The following is a 23,784-nucleotide window of genomic DNA, read 5'->3' on the forward strand; positions in this document are numbered from 1 at the left end:
CCGGAAGCTGTTCTTATTTTGCAGCTGGTTTTGTTTTGGTTTGGTTTTTTTGAGACAGGGTTTTACTCTGTCATCTGGGCTGGAGTGCAGTGGTAGATCACAGCTCACTGTGACCTTGAACTCCTGGGCTCAAGCAAATCCTCCCACCTCAACCTCTTAAGTAGAGGGGACTGCAGGCATATGCCTCCATGCCAGCTAATTTTAAAAACTTTTATGTTGCCTAGCTATTAATGCCCAGGCTGGTTTCAAACTCATGCCTTCAAGTGATCCTCTCACCTCGGCCTCCCAAAACACTGGAATTATACAGGCATGAGTTACTGCACCCAGCCATGGTTTAAGAGCTGTTTTTACATAATAAAAAATAAAACTAAAGTATAAGAATTAATACTTTAATATAGCATTTATTCAGCTTTTCTAGATCTTGGATGCAACTCTAGTATTCATTTTGTCCATTACCACATATTGTTTTCTGGAGTGCAATGGCGTGATCTCAGCTCACTGCAACTTCTACCTCCCAGGTTCAAGTGATTCTCCTGCCTCAGACTCCCAAGTAGCTGGGACTACAGGTGCAGGCCACCCCACCCAGCTAATTTTTGTATTTTTAGCAGAGATGGAGTGTCACCATATTGGTAAGGATGGTCTTGATCTCTTGACCTCATGATCCACCTGCCTCGGTCTCTCAAAGTGCTGGGATAACAGGCAGGAGCCACCGTGTCCGACCTCAAGTATTTTCTGATGATTACAGTAGCCAATGTATACAATGAGTCAGTATACAACTAGGCGGAAAACTACAGCGTGCCAAAGTATGTGTCACATATCTGAGTGTTTCTCTCTCTCATTTTTATCTGATCATTATATAAAATTATTCAATAACCTAATATGCAAGTCCATATATGCTCAGTCACTGTCAATAAACACCATCACAATACTAGGTCTAGGGTCTTTATATCATGGATGAGGCAGATCCTAGGTTTCAATTCCAATAGTAGTTTTACTAAAAGTTGGTATATGTTCAACCTGTTCAACAAAATTTCAGTGAAGATCTCAAACCACCCAAAAGTCATTTGGAGGAATGTTCCTTGTGCTGCCAAGTAAAATACAATATGGATAAATACCATGGATAAGATAACCTACATTGGGTCTCCGGATCTTATGTGTTTGCAGGCTGTCTGGATTACAGATTCACAAGCTTCATTCAAAGCTCGATCAATGCGATAATCTGCACCAGGGTCAGTCTCCTGAATCAGTGTTTGAAGCTGGATTAAAACAAATTAAGAGGGAAGAAAGTAAGTCACTTAGGTGCTAGGGAAGAGTAGTGTCTTCTTCATACAATCAGTTCCTCAGTCTTATTTACCACAATGTACTCCAAAAAAGTTGTCTACAGTTGTCACTAGCCAAACTCAAGAGCTCTTGGCAAATACTTTTCCAACTGGTTTCTCCACCTTGATTGCAGATTTTTCTATTTGAGTTACTGTGGGGACTGCTTATCTACGTTCTTACTAATCCTTGGAGGTCTTTTTTTTTTTTTTTTAAGACAGTCTCGCTCTGTCACCAGGCTGGAGTGTAGTGGCTTGATCTCAACTCACTGCAACCTCTGCCTACTGGGTTCAAGTGATTCTCCTGCCTCAGCCTCCCGAGTAGCTGGGACTACAGGCATTCGCCACCACACCGGCTAGTTTTTGTATTTTTAGTAGAGAGGGGTTTTTACCATGTTGGCCAGGATGGTCTCCATCTCTTGACCTCATGATCCACCTGCCTTGGCCTCCCAGAGTGCTGGGATTATAGGCTTAAGCCACCACACCTGACTTAATCCTTGGAGGTCTTTACAACATGAATGTGAAGCCTGCATCTTTGCTTTTATCTGCCTACATGTTAATCAGATTACTAAACGTGGTGCTCATAGCAAAGTCAGAATTGAGTGGAAAAGAGTAAATAAAGAACATTTTCAACGAGAGACCTAATTTGGTCATAAGAATCTAGAATTTGAATTTTCCTGCAAAGACAATGGTATTAAGTCAAATGTGTTGTGCTTTATTAAAAGCACATGTGCAATTTCATTTAACCTGAAGAAATATCAGTCGCAAAAAAACAAGATTACAGTACTAATAATTTCCCATTTTCCTCAACTATTTTTCTACAACCAAGAGGTAAACAAACTTGATCTTGCACATTGTAAGTATATAGAAAAATACTTGTCATTTCTATATGATAAATGATAAAGACTATATTCTTTATCATTTACTTTACTGTCTTGCCATGGAATAAAGGAACGACTTGAGAATAGGTGTTTCATGTATTTTTTTCCCCTGCCTTTGAGGAGGGGAGTAGATGAAAAGGCTCTAAATCAAAATCAAAAGAAATAAGTTCTATTAATAGTTCTGGCTCTGACAGATTAGCTTTGAGAACATGGACATACTGATTACCTTTACGTTTTGGTTTCTCTAACTGCAAAAAATTGTAAGAAATAATAATATCAATGGGCATGTTCTGAGGTGGTATAGAAAAGAAAAAGAAATAATATACGGGAGAACATTGGGTAAATTGCAAAGCATTTTACAGATGTGAAAGATCATTATTACTACAGACAGTAGCAGATGGTATTTTGGAGTAGAAATCTTTTTTTTTTTCCTGAGACAGAGGTCACCCAGGCTGGAGTGCAGTGGCATGATCTCCACTCAATACAACCTCCACTTCCCAGGTTCAAGTGATTCTTCTGCCTCAGCCTCCTGAGTAGCTGGGACTAAAGGCATGTGCCAGCACTCCCTAATTTTTTTTTGAGACGGAGTCTTGCTCTGTTGACAGGCTGCAGTGCAGTGGTGCGATCTTGCCTCACTGCAACCTCCACCTCTCAGGTTCAAGAAATTCTTCTTGCCTCAGCCTCCCAGGTAGCTGGGATTACAGGCACCTGCCATGATGCCTGGATAAATTTTTTTGTATTTTTAGTAGAGATGGGTTTTCACCATGTTGGACAGGATGATCTCAATCTCTTGACCTTGTGATCCGCCAGCCTTGGCCTCCCAAAGTGCTGGGATTACAGGTATTAGCTACTGCACCCGGCCTCCTGGCTAATTGTGTGTGTGTGTGTGTGTGTGTGTGTGTGTGTGTGTGTGTCTGTTTTTGAGACCGAGTCTTGCTCTGTCACCCAGGCTGGAGTGCAATGGTACAATCTTGGCTCACTGTAACCTTGAAACCTTCTGGGTTCAAGCCATTCTCCTGCATCAGACTCCAGAGTAGGGAGGATTACAGGTGCCCGCCACCACACCCAGCTAATTTTTTGTATTGTTAGTAGAGACAGGGTTTCGCTATGTTGGTCAGGCTGGTCTTGAACTCCTGACCTCATGATTCACACGCCTTAGCCTCCCAAAGTACTGGGATTACAGGCATGAGTCATGGTACCCAGCTGAATTTTTATATTTTTAGTAGAGACAAGGTTTTGCCATGTTGGCCAGGCTGGTCTTGAACTCAAGCGGTCTACCCACCTCGACATCCCAAAGTGCTAGGATTATAGGTGTGAGCCACCAGACCCGGTCTTGGGGTAGAAATCTTTAGTAAACAGAAAGCACATTTGAAAACTATAATCCTTACTGGTTTGGGTTCCCTTTTGCCAAGTTACAGAACTGGAATCATTTTGTGTCACTGATTTGTCCTCTGATCCTTACATAGCTAACCTATGATTCCATAGGGTCTTCACTGGAACACCTGTGGGATCATAGGTTAGATGTATGACCTCATCACAAATTTATCAGAGGGCCATAATCAAAAGGAAATAAAGGAAAAATCCACAAACTTCTATTATCCTAAAAAAAAAAGCTGGTAATCTAGAAGAGAGAAACATGAAAGATTTCCAATATTCTAGGATAGAAGTTATTTACACCAAAAATTCTTGGTGGCAGCTTAGAAAAGCTACAAAATGCTGGGGTTAGCTGGTAGGAAAATCACTATTGAATGATTACCAATGTTACTTATAACATTTGTTGACAAAAATCAAAGTATATACATCTTTTTATGAAAAAAGTTGGAAGAGTAACATGGGAGTCTGCAAGTCTTTGCAAGAACTGTATCAGTTAAATGTCCATGACTGACAGGCAAACTTTAAGAAATAATAAATGCACTGGACTGAAGTTATTTACAGGCGAAAATGAATGCCCTCTAGAGCCTAATGGGCTAACAGCTCCAGGGATCATTGCCACTCTGGAATTTAGTAACAGTAGCGTGTGAAATAAACACTGAAAATGTGAATTGCTACATGATTATACACCTATTCTAGCCCCTGGCATGCTTAGGAAAATCTGGGAAAATGCTTCAGAGAGATGACTTGAGAATAGACTGGCAGTTATCTTTGGTTTAGGAGGGCCTAGGCCCAGACTTATTGAGCCATGAATGAAGAGAATTTCACAGCTCACAATTATGGTGCATTTGGGAGAGTATGTACTCAACAAGATGATAATTACTCTTATGCTCTACCGCTTACTACCTGTTGAGAAATCACTAAATCAATCACCAAGTAGACAACAGGGAAAACTAAATGGTCAACCACAGAACAGGTATTGAAGTCTGCTATATTAGAAAGAAAACGTTGAAAAAGAAAAAAAAAAAGAAAAGGCCAGGCATAGTGGCTCATGCCTATAATCCCAGTAGTTTGGGAGCCCAAAGCAGGCGGACTGCTTGAGCCCAGTAGTTTGAGACCAACCTGGTGATCATGGCAAGACCCCATCACTTAAGAAACGAAACAACAACAACAAAAAAGAAATAAAAAGAAACTCCCCCAAAATGAATTATTTTAAAACATTCATCAATTTGACTGGGGATGGATACTGGAGAAGACTAAGGACATTTTTCTACCTTTGGATCATTTAGGCCTTCAGTTTTTGTGGGCAAAAGCTAAAAACCCTGGGTCCGTATAAATCAAATAAAACGCTTCTTTCCCAGTTGACTAAATTTATTTTTATTTTATTTTAATTTAAAAATTTTTTACTTTTTGAGATGGAGTCTCATTCTGTGTGGCCTAGGCTGGAGAGCAGTGGTGCGATCTCAACTCACTGCAACCTATGCCTCCCAGGTTCAAGCGATTCTCCTGCGTCAGCTTCCCGAGTAGCTGGACTCTAAGTACATACCACCACAGGCTAATTTTGTATTTCTTGTAGAGATGGGGTTCCCCCATGGTGGTCGGGCTGGTCATGAACTCCTGACCTCACAAGATCTGCCCACCTTGGCCTCCCCAAATGCTGGGATTATAGGGGTGAGCCACTGCACCTGGCCCCACTTGGCTAAATTTAATATGGGCAAAATCATATGTTTCACTACTTGAAGCCACCCTCTCTAGATTTGGAAAGTACCCTTCTTCTGGGCACAAAAGGTGATGTGGGCAGTACTTACATCTTTCAAGCTGAATCACTGATTCTTTCAACCAGCTAGATTTTAAAAAGCCTTGGGTGTGAATTAGATGCCTCAAAATAAAGTCAAACCAGTCTATTTTCTTTTTTCTGCATCCTTTACTATAAGCATAGCCTCAATAAAAAGGTTTAGGCCAGGCATGGTGCTCATACCTGTAATCCCAGCACTCTGGGAGGCTGAGGCAGGCGGATCACCTGAGGTTGGGAGTTCGAGACGAGCCTGACCAACAAGGTGAAACTCAATCTCTACTAAAAATACAAAATTAGCCAGGCATGGTGGTGCACGTCTGTAATCCCAGCTACTCGGGAGGCTGAGGCAGGAAAATCATTTGAAGCTGGGAGGCGGAGGTTGCAGTAAGCCAAGAATGTGCCATTGTACTCCAGCCTGGGCAACAAGAGTGAAACTCTGTCTCAAAAAAAAAAAAAAGGTTAAGTTCATCCTGACCCTCCTCCAACAACCTTGCCATGTTGCTTTAAGGATGAAATGCAAATACAGGCTGTCTCCTGACTGATTTTTGGTCTGGGTCCCAGGACCTACACAGGCAAACAGGTTTCCCAGGACAGTCGCCAGCAAGAACTGCACCTTAGGAACAACACTGTGGCAAACTGAAACAGCAGATTCCTTCCCTTCTGACGCCCACGTCAACACACTAGCTGCTCTGATTTAAGAACAGGCATTGGTGAGGGTATTGGGCTCTGGTCAGTAGCCCAGGCCACCTGGATACCACAGAAGCCTTCCCTCCTGCACCAGCTTGGTATTTTAGAGAAGAAGCTACATTTGCCTATTTTCCCACCATGGGAAGCATAGGCACGCATGTGCACACACATATGCATGCACACACATGCATACACACACTGGTGTCTACTTCGGGTCAAGATGAGCAACAAAGGTTAATATGGAATTTTACTCCATATCCAAATTGTATAAAACTGTCGGGTTTCAGTCTTCAAAGTTTTGTTTCAGACCGTAAAATTCTGATTTTACATGATTATCAAGAATATAAAATTCAGGCTGATATACAGTTTTTAATAAAACGCCAACTATAAAATAGTAAGACTGACTGTGGTTTTCTAAAGTTTAACTAACAAGAGAGTCTCAAGTTTCTATTCTAGGATATAAAGTGAAACTAACTCTTGTGCTCCCTAAAGGAAAGTTCACTGCCCAGGGCACACTGGTGCACATGGTATGTTAAGTTGCTCTAAGACTCATGTCCAGTAAAGAGCAATCAACATGGACGACAGTAATGAAACAGATGCACTAAATCTCCAACATTTTAACTTTGCGTTTCTTACCTGACCTGTAGTTATTCAACTGTTCATAAGATGCTAGATCGAGAAGAACTTTATCTTCCCCAGCAAAGTATGCTAACTGTGAGGTTTAGGGCTAGAAAAAGAAAGACCCCCACCAGGGCACATGTTTACCTATGTAACAAACCTGTACATCCTGCACATGTATCCTAGAACCTAAATTAAATTAAAAAGAAAATGACTCTTCCATGCATAAGTGTCCTAGTGTATGAGGAAAAGACAGTGTGATTTCAAAAACGACATGCTCTCTTGATCCTTCAGGCCATGCTGCAAATCAGTAACAAAAATAAACTCTTAGAAAAAATTTCAATTTATATCAACTTTCTCTTTCAGCCTCAACTCAATCAAGCCTATTTAGAAAGGCAAATTCTCTCTTGGTAGAGGGCCTGTCCTTATGGATCAGAATCTGGTTTGCCTTGATTCTGAGTTTAGGAAATCCAGTCTAGCAAGCTGCCCTTTCACTAGAAACTCTTGGCAAATAATGCTCTCTATCTTAGAAGATAGTTCTTTTTATTGATTATGAGCTCAAACTTTTGCACTGTAGCAAATGCCACATTCTTACTAAGATATGCCTGAAGAAACAACCTTCTGTCTCTGGTACTTAGTACCTAATATTCAATGTGATATCACAAATGATCCAGATAAAGCAAGTGGGACAGCATCAGGAAGAGGCTCCTCAGCTGATAAATGTGACATTCAAAATGGCAATAGCAAAAGTCTCCTTACCGCCTGCTGGCAGTTCATTCCAAGGTTCCCCTTCTCCCCCCGAACTACTTTCATCAGACAGTGTAGGGTCCGTCCTTTTCGATGTAATCCGGAACAATGGTGTTCAATCTCCCCCCGACAGCTTAGGATGATCTCAGGGCTCAGAGAAAAGTCTTCCATCAACATGCGTCGGTAATCCAACATCTCCCCCTGGCACTCACTGCTCACTTGTCGCCCTAAGTTAGGATGTAAGTCATAACATTACGGAGGGTAATGGTATACATTAGCATCACAAATCACCACCTATTAAAAGTACAGATTTCTCTCTGTAATACAATATAACTACCAGTCATACTAAAGAATTAGCAAAAGGTTTAGTAGCATAACATAGGCTTAGACTCCAGATATTCAGGCTTCTCCTGTCAGTGTTCTGCATGAAGCAGGTGTTAGACTACTGCACTAATAACGCAAATACTTTGCCCGTGAAATTCTTATCAATAACAAATGGGGTAAAAATGAAAGCCAAAGGCCCGGGTGTGGTGGCTCATCCCTGTAATCCCAGCACTTTGGGAGGCCGAGGCGGGTGGATCACGAGGTCAAGAGATCGAGACCATCCAGGTCAACATGGTGAAACCCCGTCTCTACTAAAAATACAAAAAATTAGCTGGGCATAGTGGCGTGTGCCTGTAATCCCAGCCACTCGGGAGGCTGAGGCAGGAGAATTGCCTGAACCCAGGAGGCGGAGGTTGCAGTGAGCCAAGATCGCACCATTGCACTCCAGCCTGGGTAACAAAAGCAAAAACTCTGTCTCAAAAAAAAAAATGAAAGCGAAAGAACAATCTCCACTGGCCTACACATTTAAAACTTTTGGAAAAGACTACACTTCAGATATTCACTACAGGCTCCCCCAACTAATTTCATCTGTAAATGCCAATGGGGAAAACTTAAAATAAAAAGATTAAAACGAAACAAAACAAAAAATGGTCACCCAGACAGTTGGTTTAGTGATAAGAGTCAAAAGTTGAAGCCAAGTCTGCCCCATGTGCTAAACCATGCTACCCTGAGTCTCCCCAAAATGTTGCACAATGTTCTACCCTGAGTCTCCCCAAAATGCCGCACAATTTTCAAAAATGAAAAATATTCAGCTGGGCATGGTGGCTCACGCCTGTAATCCCGGCACTCAGGGACGCCAAGGTGGGAGGATAGCTTGAGGCCAGGAGTTCGAGACCAGGCTGGCCAACACGGTGAAACTCCATCTCTATTAAAAAAAAATAGTAATAATTAATTTAAAAACGTGGGGGAAAAAAAAGCAAATATGGAAGGAAACTAACATTTACATATGAAAAACTTCAGAGTATGAATTCCAAAAGGAACAGATATGATAAAAAGAAATGAACACTACCTCTGTGTACAGCTGACTCCAGGCACATGAGCAGGTAGGACAGCCTGGCTTCGCGGGATCGCGGAAGATTTTCCACATTGCACCGGTATTTCTTCAAGTCACTTTTACAGGATTTGGCCAATGAATAACTGACTTTATAATCCTGGGCAATCAGCTTTTGGCGGGTTGTGAGTGCTTCTCGACACTGAGGAAAGAGTACAGCAAGAGCCGTGAGACCACTCCTGTGGTTTTGCTGTTGATGTGTACCTCTAAGATGAGCATGTCGACTCAGTCAAGTACATGTCAATAACTGCAGTTATTACCAACATATCTATCTTTAAGTTTGGTTAAAAGCTGCACAACTGAGCTAAACTAGTACGGCGTGAGACAGGGGTAAGGGGGGGGGGGAACCTAGAAATTCTGTAGTCACTTGCGAAGTGTTGCAGCAATGGCAGTGTCCAGAACAGATCCCAGTACATTAACTTCACATACAGCATTCTTTTCCACTTTAACAATACTCCTAACATAAATTTCACCAGCATCAAACTGGCAACTAACATTAACACTTGGGGTATTCTAGTCTATACTTTAAATTATAATTATTCAACTTTTCTATATCATGTGAATAATGATATAAGATTTGAATAAGATTATTCAAATGACATTAGAAAACAGAAATGAGAAACATTTCTTCAGCTACACTGGAAAGTAAATGACAAGATAGCAAATTTAATTGTTTCAAAAGTCATCAATGATTCCTGCATTTATCCAGGGACAGAGAACTAAAAGAGGATGCTTAATGATATAGCTGCTGAAAAATTAAATAACTAATTACCTACAAAGCACAATGATTTGGCTAACCTAAACTTCTTGAATAGGCAGGGCTGGCCTCAGTGTGGTTTTATATAAAATCACACTGAGCACTGTACATAAAACCAGTGAGAGGCAGGCCGATCACCTGAAGTTGTAAGTTCGAGACCAGCCTGGCCAACATAGTGAAACCCTGTCTCTACCAAAAATACAAAAATTAGCCAAGTGTGCTGGCAGACACCTGTAGTCCTAGCTACTAGGGAGGCTGAGGCAGGAGAATCGCTTGAACCTGGGAGGCCGAGGCTATAGTGAGCCGAGATCATGCAACTGCACTCCAGCCTTGGTGACAGAGCAAGACTCCATATCAGGAAAAAAAAAAAAAAGAACTGAAGAAACAACCACAGTGAGAACCTCACTTGGCTTATCACTACCTATATCATAATCAGGGCTTCATTTTCTTGGTTTCAACCAAGCTTGGGTTTAAGCTTGCTTTCAGCTTAAACCCAAGTACCTCACCTTTGAAAGGAGTGAGGTCTATCAGTCATTTACATTTGTATATAAGATTATAAGTATTGTTTGAGAGAATTTGAGAAAGCTTTTAAAAAATCAAAATATTCATTAGTTTCACAGTAATACTTACCTTTTCACTCATGGATTCTTCAAATTTATGATTAAAGAGGCACTTGTACACTCTGCCCTCACCAGCCTGTGTCTGTAAGATGGAACATACACTACTTTAGCTAAGTAGTTATGATGAACATTATCCACAATCTCATACAGAACTTTCTATTAAATGATTACAATGGTAAGCACCTTTAGATCAACATTTATAAAATTTTAAAATTTACTAGGCTTTAAACAAAAACAGTGACTGCAGTAGAGATGAAAAAAATATTCCCATGATATCTGGCACTTGTCATTTGTTCTAATATATTTTGTTAATTAGGGAACCAAGAGAAGTGTCAGAGTCTGAGTCTGAGTCTTCTTTTTTATTTGAGATGGAGTTTCGCTCTTGTTACCCAGGCTGGAGTGCAATGGCACAATCTCGGCTCACCGCTACCCCCGCCTCCCGGGTTCAGGCAATTCTCCTGCCTCAGCCTCCCGAGTAGCTGGGATTACAGGCGCGCGCCACCACACCCAGCTAATTTTTTTGTATTTTTAGTAGAGACGGGGTTTCACCATGTTGACCAGGATGGTCTTGATCTCTTGACCTTGTGATCCACCCGCCTCGGCCTCCCAAAGTGCTGGGATTACAGGCTTGAGCCACCGCACCCGGCCTGAGTCTTCTTTTTTTTTGAGACAGCTTTGCTCTGTTGCCCAGGCTAGAGTACAGTGGCACGATCTTAGCTCAGTGCAACCTCTACCTCGCAGGTTCAAGTAATTCTCCTGTCTCAGCCTCCTGAGTAGCTGAGATTACAGGCCCCACCACCATACCCAGCTAATTTTTGTATTTTTAGTAGAGACGGGGTTTCACCATGTTAGCCAGGCTGGTCTCGAAATCCTGACCTCAAGTGACCTGCCCGCCTCAGCCTCCCAAAGTGGTGGGAGCCACTGTGCCCAGCCTCTGAGTCTTGTTTCTTAGAGGCGTGTGCTAGAGTTAATAAAACTCTTACATCAGTGACTCTGATGGTTAAAGCTGTTAATTCCAACTAGCAGGCAGAGTGGAAGTATACACAAGTTACTTTCAGTCCTTTGTTGTAAGGATGGAGAGACCATTCTATTTAAAGTGTTAGAAAGCTGTTCTATAGGGTCAGGAGGTGGTAATCAAAGATTTGGTTTTAAAAATTAGCCACCTGCTGTTTTCTTCACCTTAGCCAAAAACATATAAATGTGTGTAAAAGTTTTAGCCACTGAATAGATGTGAATAGGATCATGGGTCAAATAAAATTCCTATAGATAAAACAGATTTCCAAGAACTGAAATTGAGTGAGATAAAGCAGAAAAAAATACTATGTGGAGATCATCAGAAGCCAACTCTTAACTAAATGTCCAATTATCAAGGTTGAATACCCAGTTACCACTTTCTGCTATACCGGGACCAAGTTCATCCTTCATTTCTGTAGCTTTTCTACATGTGAGGTTTCTTGATGGCTTATTTTATATTAGAGCATTAAAAAATATTTTATGACTAGTTGCAGTGGCTCGTGTCTATAATCCTAGCACTTTCAGAGACAGAGGTAGAAGGATCATCTTGGGCCAAGGGTTCAAGACCAGTCTGGGCAACATAGCAACCTCCGCTTACGAAAAGTTTACTTGGAAGGGTGAGGCAGAAGAATCACTTGAACCCAGGAGTTGGAGGCTGCAGTGAGACATGATCACACCACTGCACTCCAGCATGGGTAACACAGCAAGATCCTGTCTCAAAAACTGGGGAGGCTGAGGTGGGAGAATTGCTTGAGGCTGGAAGTTCAAGATCGGCCTGGGTAACATAGTGAGACTCAGACTCTCAAAAAACAGTACAATTAAATTAATTAAAACAAAATTATCTCTGTGTGAAAATAAAAGGAAGAACAGAACAGTTTCTGAGCTGACTCACGTTTTCACAAAAACGCTCCCGATCATCTCGGCAAGCAAAATATAAATGCCGGTCTAAATGAAAGTCATCTGAGGACAGCTCAGCCACCCGGAGAATGGCTTTCTTGCAGAGTTCAGAAACTTGAATCTTGGGTTCTCTTTCTTCTGCTTCTTTCACCAGGCCTTTCTCCAAGCATGATACCACCTCACCTTGTGAATGTGCATCCTAAAATAGCGAGGATATTAATATTTTAAAACTTTCTTTCACCTATGGGTTTCAAATAAACAACATTTTGCTAAACACACACACACACACACATACACACACACACACACAGAGTTATAAAACACCAACATGGAGTCAGCTCATTAATGTGCTATTGAAAAATCAAGTCAGAACCAACCACATTGTGGAAGTTAAAAAAAATGCCCTCAATGACCTTCAGTTAGAATATAACACTTGCATGCTACAAATGGAAACAAAGATCCTGGGAAGTTTAACTACTATAGTTTAGTTAGCACTAGAAATAAGAACCTAAATTTACAAAAATTTAAAATGTCAAAAATTCTTAAGAAACACATCAGCTCAATATTCTTGTCATAGTTCATGTCAATACTGAAATTACATTGCTAAAATCTCTGTTCATTTGTCTCTAAAATCTAGGCATTTCCCAAATAACAGTGCTTTCAGTCAAGTTAAAAACCAACAAACCACAAAATCTACTAAGAAGTTACAGAGACCTTCTTTCTCCTTTTCCTATTCTGTAGTGTCCACAAATACCCCAACATGCACCATCTGTAGTTTAATACTCATGTTGATGTTTTGGATTTATCTTAATGGGATTTAACAAGATTACCACTGTTTAACAAACTGCTTTTGAGAGTTCTCCTAAAAACCATCCAATTATCTTTAATTGTACATTTCATCACCGACATAGCAACCACAAACATTCATTCATGCAAAATACGAGATAGTTCCCCTAAATATTTTCCATTCAAGAGTCCTAATCTATACTCTTAAGATATGCTTCAACAATTTAAGGTATAACGACTAATATAGCAAACCAAAGCACTTAAAATCTAGTGCTATCACTTATTTATACACACACACTCAAATCTTGTTAGAATAGAATACGTATCTATGAAATAATCTGTGTATAATAAAAAGATTTTGGCTAGGCGTGGTGGCTCATGCCTGTAATCCCAGCACTTAGGACTGCTAAAGCAGGTGGATCATCTGAGGTTGGGAGTTTGAGACCAGCCTGGCCAACATGGTGAAACCCCATCTCTACTAAAAATACAAAAATTAGCTGGGCATGGTGGCATGTGCCTGTAACCCCAGCTACTCAGGAAGCTGAGTCGAGAGAACTGCTTGAACCTGAGGTAGAGCTTGCAGTGAACCAAGTTCGCGGCAGTGTACTCCAGCCTAGGTGACAGAGTGAGACACTGTCTCAAAAAAGAAAAAGAAAAAAAAAAAAAAAAAAAAACGAAGAAGAAGAAAGAAGTAAGAAGAAGAAAGAAGGAGAAGGAGGAGGAGGAGGAGAAGTAGTAGTAGGAGGAGGAGAAGATTATTCCTAAAACCAAGTAGGGGTAACATCTACTTCAGACAAAATTTCAAATTAATCAAAGAATGTATTTTTTTCCTATTTTATTATAAATAGGAAAAAATATGTTCTATAGCACCTTAATTTCCAAGTGTTTCCATGAAAACTTTCATTTTATCTCCTAACATACATATGAAGAAAGAATACAGCTCTGAGATCTACTGGGTACATGAATGAGCAGAGGCTCACAGGAGTTAACTAACTCATTTGAGTTGTAGAACATAAAGTGCCTAGCTAACAGTTATCATTTACTTATCCAGACCTGGGGTTAATCTGGGTGAGTGGGTAGAGTCTATAAAACTCCTAAAACTGTTTTTTTTTTTAACTCTTCTTCTTATTATTTATTTATTTATGAGATAGGGTCTTGCCCTGTCACCCAGGCTGGAGGGCAGCAGAGGGGATCACAGTTCACTGCAGTCCCAAAGTCCTGGGCTCAAGTGATCCTCCTGCCTCAGCCTCCCGAGTAGTTGGGACTAGAGGCATGCACCACTACACCCAATAATGGAATACTGTGTTTTTCCTATGTTTATATGTATTTGTATACATAAATACTATAATTGTGTTATAAATACCTCTAGTTTTTCAGCAGAGCCACATGCTATACAGGTTTGTGGCCTAGGAGCAATAGGCTACACCACATAGCCTAGGTGTGTAGTAGGCTACACCATCTAGGTCTGCATAAGTGTACTCTTTGATATTCACGCAGTGATGAAATGCCTAACAACACATTTCTCAGAACGTGTCCTCATATCCTCATTGTATCCTCATCGATAAGCAATGTGTGAATGTGTGTAGCACCACACACTGGTATTAGCTCATTAAAATACTTCTAGATGTTTCCATTCATTGTAACTTTCAGATAGATACTTTTTTCAAATTATGGTATTTCAGGAGTTCCTCAGAGTCTCTGAGCCTTTTAGTGCATCCCATTTGAGTTTGTAACTGAAATGCATACAAATATCTGACAATGAAGACTGCATGGATAAAGTGAGTGAGGTGAACTACACACCTGCACATTATGAGACTATAAGATCACTTAGGTTTAAAAAGTTATTTATACACAGGCTTGGCATATGAGTAATAAATTATCCTACAAATGAACTTAAAATAAATTTTTGTTAATTTTATTATGGTAGAAAAACATCTGCCTAAAAACTGCCAATGCCTTGATCCATTTTTAGAAGTTTGATAGGCAGTATTTTTTCTTCCCCATACTCCTGGTCCTTTAACAACAACGACCCCCACGAAAAAACACATAAACAAAAAAACTCAAACTACAACAGAGACTAACGCTAACTTCTCAATAGTAGGCAAGAACTCGGTTTTCATCTCTGCTATAAACCATTCTCTATTACAATACTTCTGCTGCTGTCTTCTCTGATTTACCTCAGTGAATAAAGGAAAAAGGATTATCAGAATTACTCAAACTGGTCAGAAGCAGGAAATAACAAATGATACAACTACTGAGAGAAAAGCATAAAGGCACCAATACAGTCGCACATGTCCGCAGTGAAGTTCCTTTGTTGGAAACCACATTCTTTTTCTTCAGATGACGTAAATCATTTAAACCTTTGCTTTTGGAAATCTGCCCTTTCGTTTTAACAGCATTTATTACTATAGAAAATGCTAAAGGCTTTATTAATATATCTTTTTCCCTCTAAAATTTAACATTTTGAAAAAGTCACAGGTTTTTTTTGTTGTCGTTGTTTTGTTTTAAAGTTGGGGTTTCACCATGATGGCCAGGCTGGTCTTGAACTCCTGACCTTAGGTGATCCACCCACCTTGGCCTCCCAACGTGCTAGGATTATAGGTGTGAGCCACCGCACCTGGCCAAAAATCATAGTTTTGAAATCATTACATTTATGTGTTCATACAAGGGCAAGGTCCAAAAAAGATTAACCATGACTCCTCTCCTCTGACCTATGGAGGAGGTGAGGTCACAACCAGTCATAGAAGAGTTTCAAGCTTCAGTGGCAGCAAGTTTGAAACTGACAAGCCTGTTGTTTTCTGTGTTCAGAAGCCACTTCGTTAATTTTCAGGATAATTTTTCTATCTAAATAACTGGCTTCAGAGAAGAAAGTACAGTTAGAAAAGGAACAGAAGAGCTGAGCACATGCCTTCCTCTTTTTTTTTAAACTTGGTTGTAGCACAGAGTAAATGACAAAGGAAGGAAGAGGCTTTTTCAAGTTCAAGTATGAGTCCATCTCACTGTTCCCCAAATATAAGAAAGCCTTTGATGCTGGCATAGTGACCTGGTATAAACTGAAATTTCACCTAACTAGTAGCCATACTGAAAGATTAAATGACAAAAGTGTCATTTCTATCTTTGGTCCACAGAAATAATTTTTGCGATTTTATCTAAGTCAAATAAAAAATTCTGCCATGCTTTTGGCTCCAGCAGTACTATTTTCTGCGATTGTTTCAGTCACTACGGGCTTACTAACTCATATATGCAGGTGACAATTTAGAGAGTTAAAGGGAGGCTAATGGACTGCCACCTTGGTGGTTACCAGGAAAGAACTACTCCACAGAGGGACTGAAACTCTTGGCTTTACTGCATGGAGCACTCATCACGAGGGTGAAAAAGCCTCATCGCTGATTCCTGAAAAGTATGTTTGGAACACCATGTGGAATTTTAAAAAGAGTCAGGTTTGGAATTGGGTATAATTTTCAACATCCTAAAAAAAGTCTGAGGAGCTTCCTGAATCATCAGAATGACTTAAGTGCTTTTGTGCCATTTTTAGAGTCTACTGGGAAAGAAAACACTGTGTTCTTTATTAAAGCTGCCCTTTCTTTACTTGCCTGAAGGATTTATGCCAAGCTCACAGAGTTTTCAGGACCAACTCAGCGGTACCCTCTGATAAGGGACCAGGCCCTGTGCTTCCAGGCTTCAGTGACAGCCAGACAATACTGCATTTGAACTGTGTGCTCAGTTCCAGGATCCTAACACCATGTCCCCTTTATCAGTGACATCTGCCACTATGAACAAATAGACGGCAAAGGGACGAATGGGTTTTATTTTCCATCATATTTTCTGAACAGCAGATTAATGAGCAGCAGCAATTAACAGCTGATGCCAGAGGTCTCAGACTCCCTCTCCCACTGGCATCCATTACTTTTCAGGAGTTTTTTTCACTTTTGGTGAACAAACAAATTCAGGATAAACCTGGCCAAATCTCTACTGTGACCTTCTGTTCAGCAGACTACGTCCAAAAATAAGATCAGATACAACTGTGGAAGAAACTAGCTAGGTAGTTATATTCTTTCCTGTCTTTACTAAAATCAGTTCCTCTGAGATGAAAGTTAATAATACATCCCATTTAGAGAGGACCTTTCTTCCGACAAACTAGAAGTATCTTCACATATCTTAAATTTTTCTAATATTTTATACATGGACAGCAGCCAGTATGCTAAGTAATTGTTTTTTATAGTAACCACGAGGTATATGCAGGGAAAGATTAAAGAACTCGGCTGGGTGGGGTAGCTCTCACATCTGTAATCCCAGCACTTTGGGAGGCTCAGGCGGGCAGATCACTTCAGTTCAAGAGTTCGAGACCAGCTTGGCCAACATGGTGAAACCCCATCTCTACTAAAAATACAAAAATTAGCCAGGCATGGTAGTGCATTCCTGTAGTTCCAGCTACTCAAGAGGCCAAGGCAGGAGAATCGCTTGAACCCAGGAGGCGGAGCCTGCAGTGAACGGAAATCCTAACACTGCACTACAGCCTGGGCAACAGAGGGAGACTCTGTCTCAAAAAAAAAAAACCAAACCAAAACAAAACAGAACTCAGGTGTCCCCCATTGCCAGAGACATAGGTAACCAGCAACTACTCTAATACTATGAAAACACCACCACTCTTTGCAGGTATTAATTCCTCTACTTCCCATATAGTGCTGAAATTATTTCACTACAAACACATGAAATGCACTGTCAACCAGCCTTAGCTTTTAGGCTGTCTGGACAAGTTTCTTTAATTTCAACTTAAGGTCACTCCAGTCCTAATTTTTTTTTCCATGGCAGTTATAAAAGCTTTTCACACACCAAATTTTTAAGACCCTTTGTTGAAGCCAATGTAGTATTAGATACCTTTTCTCCAAGCCGAATACTGCCACATTTCAAGATGTTGATGTCATTTTTGCAGTCATCCATGAAGCCACAGATTAAACGGTAATCACTAAAAATGATGGCCGTCATCTTGGTAATGTATTGGTGACACTGATACTCAGTGATGTTGCCTCGGTGATCCACCAAGCAGGAAACCATGTACCCTTTTCCGACTGGTTCATCAGCACATTCTTTAATCTGCTCAAAATAAAGTGGCTGTTTTACAAAAGTGTTCCGTGCTTGTAACAAACAATATTTATGAAAGAGAAAAATGTCTGACATTTTCCTATTGATTTCCTAATTTTTTACTTCAGAGAAAATAAAGAAAAATTCTTAGGAATATATCCAAAGAAAACATTTAGGAATACATTCATTTTAAAGAAAAATACTGTGTCATCGCTACTCAGATTGTTGTGCCTTCTTAAAAAACCTGATTAATGTGTTTTGCAAGAAATTACATACATATCCAAATGCTTAGGTAACGCTCACTTCTAAATGGAGTGAAAAGAGCTGTTAACATTTACAGCTTTGGCGTGATCCTATGGAGAAGTCCTTGTAACCACGCAAAGAATGCAATGGACAGTGAGGGGATGAATCTAGGGAGGAAGGTCTGACAAACAGGTGCAGAAGTGAAGTCTAGCTGCACATCCCAAACCAAGGTACACAGCAAACTATTACTGTTAGGTAAACCTAATGGCCAGAGAAAGACAGGAGGGAAGGTGTAGTATTACTTCTTGACATGACATTATTTTTATTTGTTATCTTTTGAGACGGAGTCTTGCTCTGTCACACAGGCTAGAGTGCAATGACATGATCTGGGCTTTCTGCAACCTCTGCCTCCTGGGTTCAAGTGATTCTCCTGCCTCAGCCTCCCAAGTAGCTGGGACTACCGGTTCATGCCACCACATCTTGCTAATTTTTGTATTTTTAGTAGAGCTGGGGTTTTGTCATGTTGACCAGGCTGGTCTCAAACTCTTGACCTCAGGTGATGTGCCCGTGTTGGCCTCCCAAAGTGCTGGGATTACAGGCGTGAGCTACCACAACAGGCCTACTTCTTGACATCACATTAATGTGTTCTGAATTAACTAGGGATTGAACATGTGTTTTTGAAATTAGTAAAATCCAAACTTAACTGCTGTGGTCTGGGACAGAAGCATTTTTAAAACAATGTTCAGTGCAGTTGAGCAAGAAGTCTGGGAAGGCCACTGCAAACCTAGTTTGGGTGGTTTAGACATATAATCTAGTGGAACATGCACAGAGTGATTCTGCATGGTAGTGTTCCTGCAAAGTGCATTCCAAACCACAAAACGCTAATAAATCAAACTGCCCCAAAATGCTGAAATTCAGACAAAAGTAAAACCTACTAATAGAATTATAAGCTCGAATTATAAAACAGAGCAGGTTGTTTGGAAAAAAGCCTATTGCATGTGGGGAAATTAAAACAAATTGAAGTGGCAATTCTGACAAGAGGAAGGAGTTAAATGGGAATGTTTATTTTGAATATAAACAAGAAAGAATGTTTTATTTGTACTTTAAAACCAACAGAGACCATTCTCCCCATTAGGCTATCTAAAGGTGCTGCACAAAGGACATACCACAGAGGAATTATATCCTATATGAAAATGAGTCTCTTCACCTCTAACTCCAGTATCAAATCCGGACCACAAAAATAACTCAGTTCAAAACAGAAAGTTGTGTTTACTTTTTTAATTTTTATTTTTTTAAGACTGAATCTCGCTCTGTCGTCAGGCTGGAGTGCAGTGCCGTGATCTCGGCTCACTGCAACCTCTGCCTCCCGGATTCAAGTGATTCCCCTGCCTCAGCTTCCACAGTAGCTGAGACTATAGCCTCTGCAGTAGCTGTGCACTACCATATCTGGCTAATTTTTTTTGTATTTTAGTAGACATGGGGTTTCACCATGTTGGCCAGGATGGTCTTGATCTCCTAACCTCATGATCCACCCACCTCAGACTTCCAAAGTGCTGGGATTACAGGCGAGAGCCACCACGCCCAGCCAGCTGCATTTACTTTTAAAGAAGCCAACTTGAGAATTTAGTAAACGGTCTCATACTGGCATCAGAGGCAGTAGAGATTTTCAAGTTAAGATGAATGCAATTATTTTAGTTTAATGCCAAGTAAGTTTTTGTGATGACTAAAAAGAAGGCTCATGTCTGTAATTCCAGCATTTTGGGAGCCTGAGGTGGGTGGATCAGTTGAAGTTAGGAGTTTGAGACCAGCCTGGCCAAAATGGGAAAACTCCATTGTCTGTCTACTAAAAATACAAAAATTAGCCAGGTATGGTGGCACACATCTGTAGTCTCAGGTAGTTAAGAGGCTGAGGCAGGAGAATCACTTGAACTTAGAAGGTGGAGGCTGCAATGAGCCAAAATTACACCACTACACTTTAGCCTGAGTGATAGAGCAAGACACCATCTCAAAATTAAAAAAAAGAGGGCCAGGACTCTTATTTCCTGGAAAAGTTTTTTTATCCCTAACAAAACAGAGGTAAGTTTGAAAACTGAAAGAGGAATAGATGCTTGAAAATCCCAGCACTTGTAATTCAATCACAGAAAAAACACTGGATAAAAAATAGGACTAGTGGCAGGCACCCACTTAATGAAACAGAGAAACCTTTTTCCAGGCCCTAATTACTGGGCAACCCAAAGTTTTAAAACACCTCTAAGAAAACCAAGAGCACATTTTGAACTGCAGCCTCAATAAGAAGCTAAATGTAAATTTTAGCTACAATCACTTGAGATTTCACTGAAACACAGAGATGTGTCACCTACTCCTATTATAACAGGGCGTAGTGTTTGAATGAGAAGTCTGCGCCTTTCTTCATTCTGTTGGATAGCACTTTTTCCTTCTATCTTATTAAACTTCTAAGATTAACAGCAAAAAGGGGCACAAAATCATCATCAACATATTTAAGAATAGAAGTAAACTCTAAAGTGGCTGGGGAGCAGAATGACAAGGTACCATTAGCAAAATGCTGCGGTCCCTCTATTTTTTGACAGGAGCCAGGAGGAAAGCAGGTAGGATTTAGCTCAATTCTGGATATTGAGCTAAATCCTCAATTTATATTTAATACAATTAAATTTAGATTTAATACAAGTTTGGCTTGTATTAAAAGTTTGCAGGTATTCCTGTGATGTTGTTTTTCTCCCTGGGAGTAGGGTTCCAAATTTAAGAAAGACAATAAAAGGAAAATCTAGAATGAAATGTCTTGTTGGCAACTGTTTTCTTCCTGATATTTAATTTTGCTGACTCCAGTATAATCTTCCTTTGAGAGGGAGAAGTGTCCTTGCTAACGCTAATCTTTACAAAACCAAAACACCCAAAAAGGTCACAGAGGACAATCATGATAGACACATTATATGGAAGCCAGCCTAATGCAAAGAGTGAAATTATTCTAGTGGGAAAAAAAAATACACACACACACACACACATATTTTATTCAACTAAATTTCTCCAGGGCAATCAAGCTGGTATGCATTTAATGGTGACACAAAATGGGGCAAAACAAACATATATGTGTGTGTGTCTATGTATCTCTCCCAATGTGTCTCTTAAAAAAAACTACTTATGGCCAGGCATGGTGAATCACAGGTCAGGAGTTCAAGATCGGCCTGGCCAACAGGGCAAAACCGTGTCTCTACTAAAAATACAAAAATCAGCCAGCTGTGGTGTCACACACCTGTAATCCCAGCTACTTGGGAGCCTGGGCAGGAGAATTGCTGGAACCCAGGAGGCAGAGGTTGCAGTGAGCCAAGATGGCACCACTGCACTCCAACATGGACTATAGTGTGAGACTCTGTCTCAAAACATAAAAAAACTAATAATTGTATAGTACCACAATACAGAGGGAAAATACAAACATTTAAAGTTCGAGCCTGGGACTAATTTCTTTGTATTGAGTTTTGTTATTAAGCAAACACTTTTGCCCTTGATGTTTTAAAGGTAGAGGTTTAGTCATATAGCTAGCTAAGGGAGTTTGAGATGTAGAATATTAAAGCTAGGAGCTAAAGATCAATTTTCCAAAGACAGGTCTTTCTGCTTGGAAGAAGCCCCAGGGTAAACAGGAAGGGTCACTGATTTTTTTTTTTTGTCTCACTCCGTCACCAGGCACCAGGCTGAAGTGCAGTGGCGTGACCTTGGCTCACTGCAACCTCCGCCTCCCGGGTTCAAGCAATTCTCCTGCCTCAGCCTCCCAAGTAGCTGGGACTACAGGCGCTTGCCACCATGCCCAGATAATTTTTTTGTATTTTTAGTGGAGACAGGGTTTCACCATGTTGGCCAGGATGGTCTTGATCTCTTGATCTTATGATCCACCCGCCTCGGCCTCCAAAAGAGCTGGGATTACAGGCGTGTGCCACCGCGCCCGGCTGGGTCACTGCTTTAAAAGAATAAAACATCTCTGATCCAGTATTAGAAGGTTTGAGAAAACAAGTTCTATGAGACTCCATAATGACATGAGGAAAATAGGCTGATGGCTTATCTGAATGAGACAGGGCCTTCTTTAAGAGCTCTGAAGAATGTGGCCCTGACTTAATTCATCAATAGGACCAGCTTGAGGGAAAGATTAATATGGTGCGAGATCTATGACTGTTAATTCCGGGGTGGAAAAATAGTAGCTGTTTTCTCTGTGATTCTCATATTCCAGTATTCAGAAACTCTGGCTTGCTGGAGTTTCTCTTACTGATTTAAAAAAAAAAACAAAACCCTAAAAAAACGCATTTCAAGTACCATAACTTTCATTTTTATTATTAATATTGTTGGTTACACTGGGCCAATTATTTTTAAAAGATTTTAAAAATCTTAAACCTTTTTGACACTAATTCCTATTATTTTAAGTATATACCTCTGTGGTTCAACTGATCCAACTGCACAGTCAAAATAGGAATGCTGACAGGCCTCTTTTAACCGTGCTGATATGCTTTAGACATAACAAGCTGTCCCACGTGTGAGAGTAGAACTTACTACCTAAGCACTTTCATTTGCTGTTTTGAGACCAATAGAATCTGATTTCCAACTGCCTTTATCCTAATGTTAAGTGTAGGTGGACATTAACAAAAAGAGTCTAATTACACCCCTGCAACTTCCTAACTTTCAACCAAGACAGATGTGAAGTCTAAGAAAAGTAACTGAGTCATTCTCGTAAGGGCTGGTCTGGTCAACAGATAGAATTTTCTCTTCTAAGACATTAGCTACCTCCAAATTTCGTTCACAACTTACCTCTGTTATGGTAGATTTGCAAACCTCTCTGGCCACAGATTCAAATTTGGGATCTGTAGTTAGGTTCAGCTTATAATTCCACAACAACTAGATAAAGAGAGGAAAAACAAAACTCCAGTTAGAATAATAAGAAATTTATTATCAGTATTACTTGAAATGACAAAAGCCAATTATACAGAACCAGACAAAGCATATTTATGTCAGATAACAAACAAAAAGTAGGATAAAATGCCATTACATTCCTAGATTAAAGGGGAGAAAAGCAAAATAAAACAATGACTATTCAGATATACTTTTATCATTTTTACTAAAGGACAACTTTTTAAAACTATAAATTAGAAATCATTAAACAGTTAAGAAAAAAATTAAAAATTAAGATCCCTGGTAAGGTTTTCGAGGAAAATATAAATAGGCTGTATAAACTTAATTCCGCTGAAACCAAAAAAGTCTAATCCAGAAGCTCAGATTTGGTGGATTTAGTCTCATATCTCACAAGCATCAGTGCTTTCATAGATCAGTTTCCCCAGAGGAGTCGAACAGGCTCTAGTTTCTAGGCATATTTATCTTCATTTATTCATTTAAAAAATTTGTTTGTAGAAATGGGATCTCACTGTATTGCAGGCTGGTCTTGAACTCCTGGCCTCAAGCAATTCCCCTGTCTTGGCCTCCCAAAGTGCTGGGATTACAAGCATGAGCCAGTGTGCCCAGACTCTTCATTCCCTTAAAACA

The 23,784-nt window shown here is 40.2% G+C and overlaps 1 protein-coding gene across 1 annotated transcript in view; it reads right to left on the bottom strand.

The window, feature by feature from the left end:
- The window catches only part of GLG1 (golgi glycoprotein 1), a 171,283-nt gene that overhangs the window by 36,833 nt on the left and 110,666 nt on the right, over positions 1-23,784 (bottom strand). The window contains exons 3-9 of the mRNA XM_035281841.3: positions 23,056-23,142; positions 17,803-18,018; positions 12,134-12,337; positions 10,238-10,309; positions 8,809-8,992; positions 7,428-7,642; positions 1,135-1,256 (exon numbers count right to left, since the gene is read on the bottom strand). Coding sequence (XP_035137732.1) covers positions 1,135-1,256; positions 7,428-7,642; positions 8,809-8,992; positions 10,238-10,309; positions 12,134-12,337; positions 17,803-18,018; positions 23,056-23,142 — 1,100 coding nt within the window. The remainder of the gene's footprint in view (positions 1-1,134; positions 1,257-7,427; positions 7,643-8,808; positions 8,993-10,237; positions 10,310-12,133; positions 12,338-17,802; positions 18,019-23,055; positions 23,143-23,784) is intronic.

Source organism: Callithrix jacchus, chromosome 20, assembly GCF_049354715.1.
Source record: "Callithrix jacchus isolate 240 chromosome 20, calJac240_pri, whole genome shotgun sequence".
NCBI lineage: Eukaryota > Metazoa > Chordata > Mammalia > Primates > Cebidae > Callithrix > Callithrix jacchus.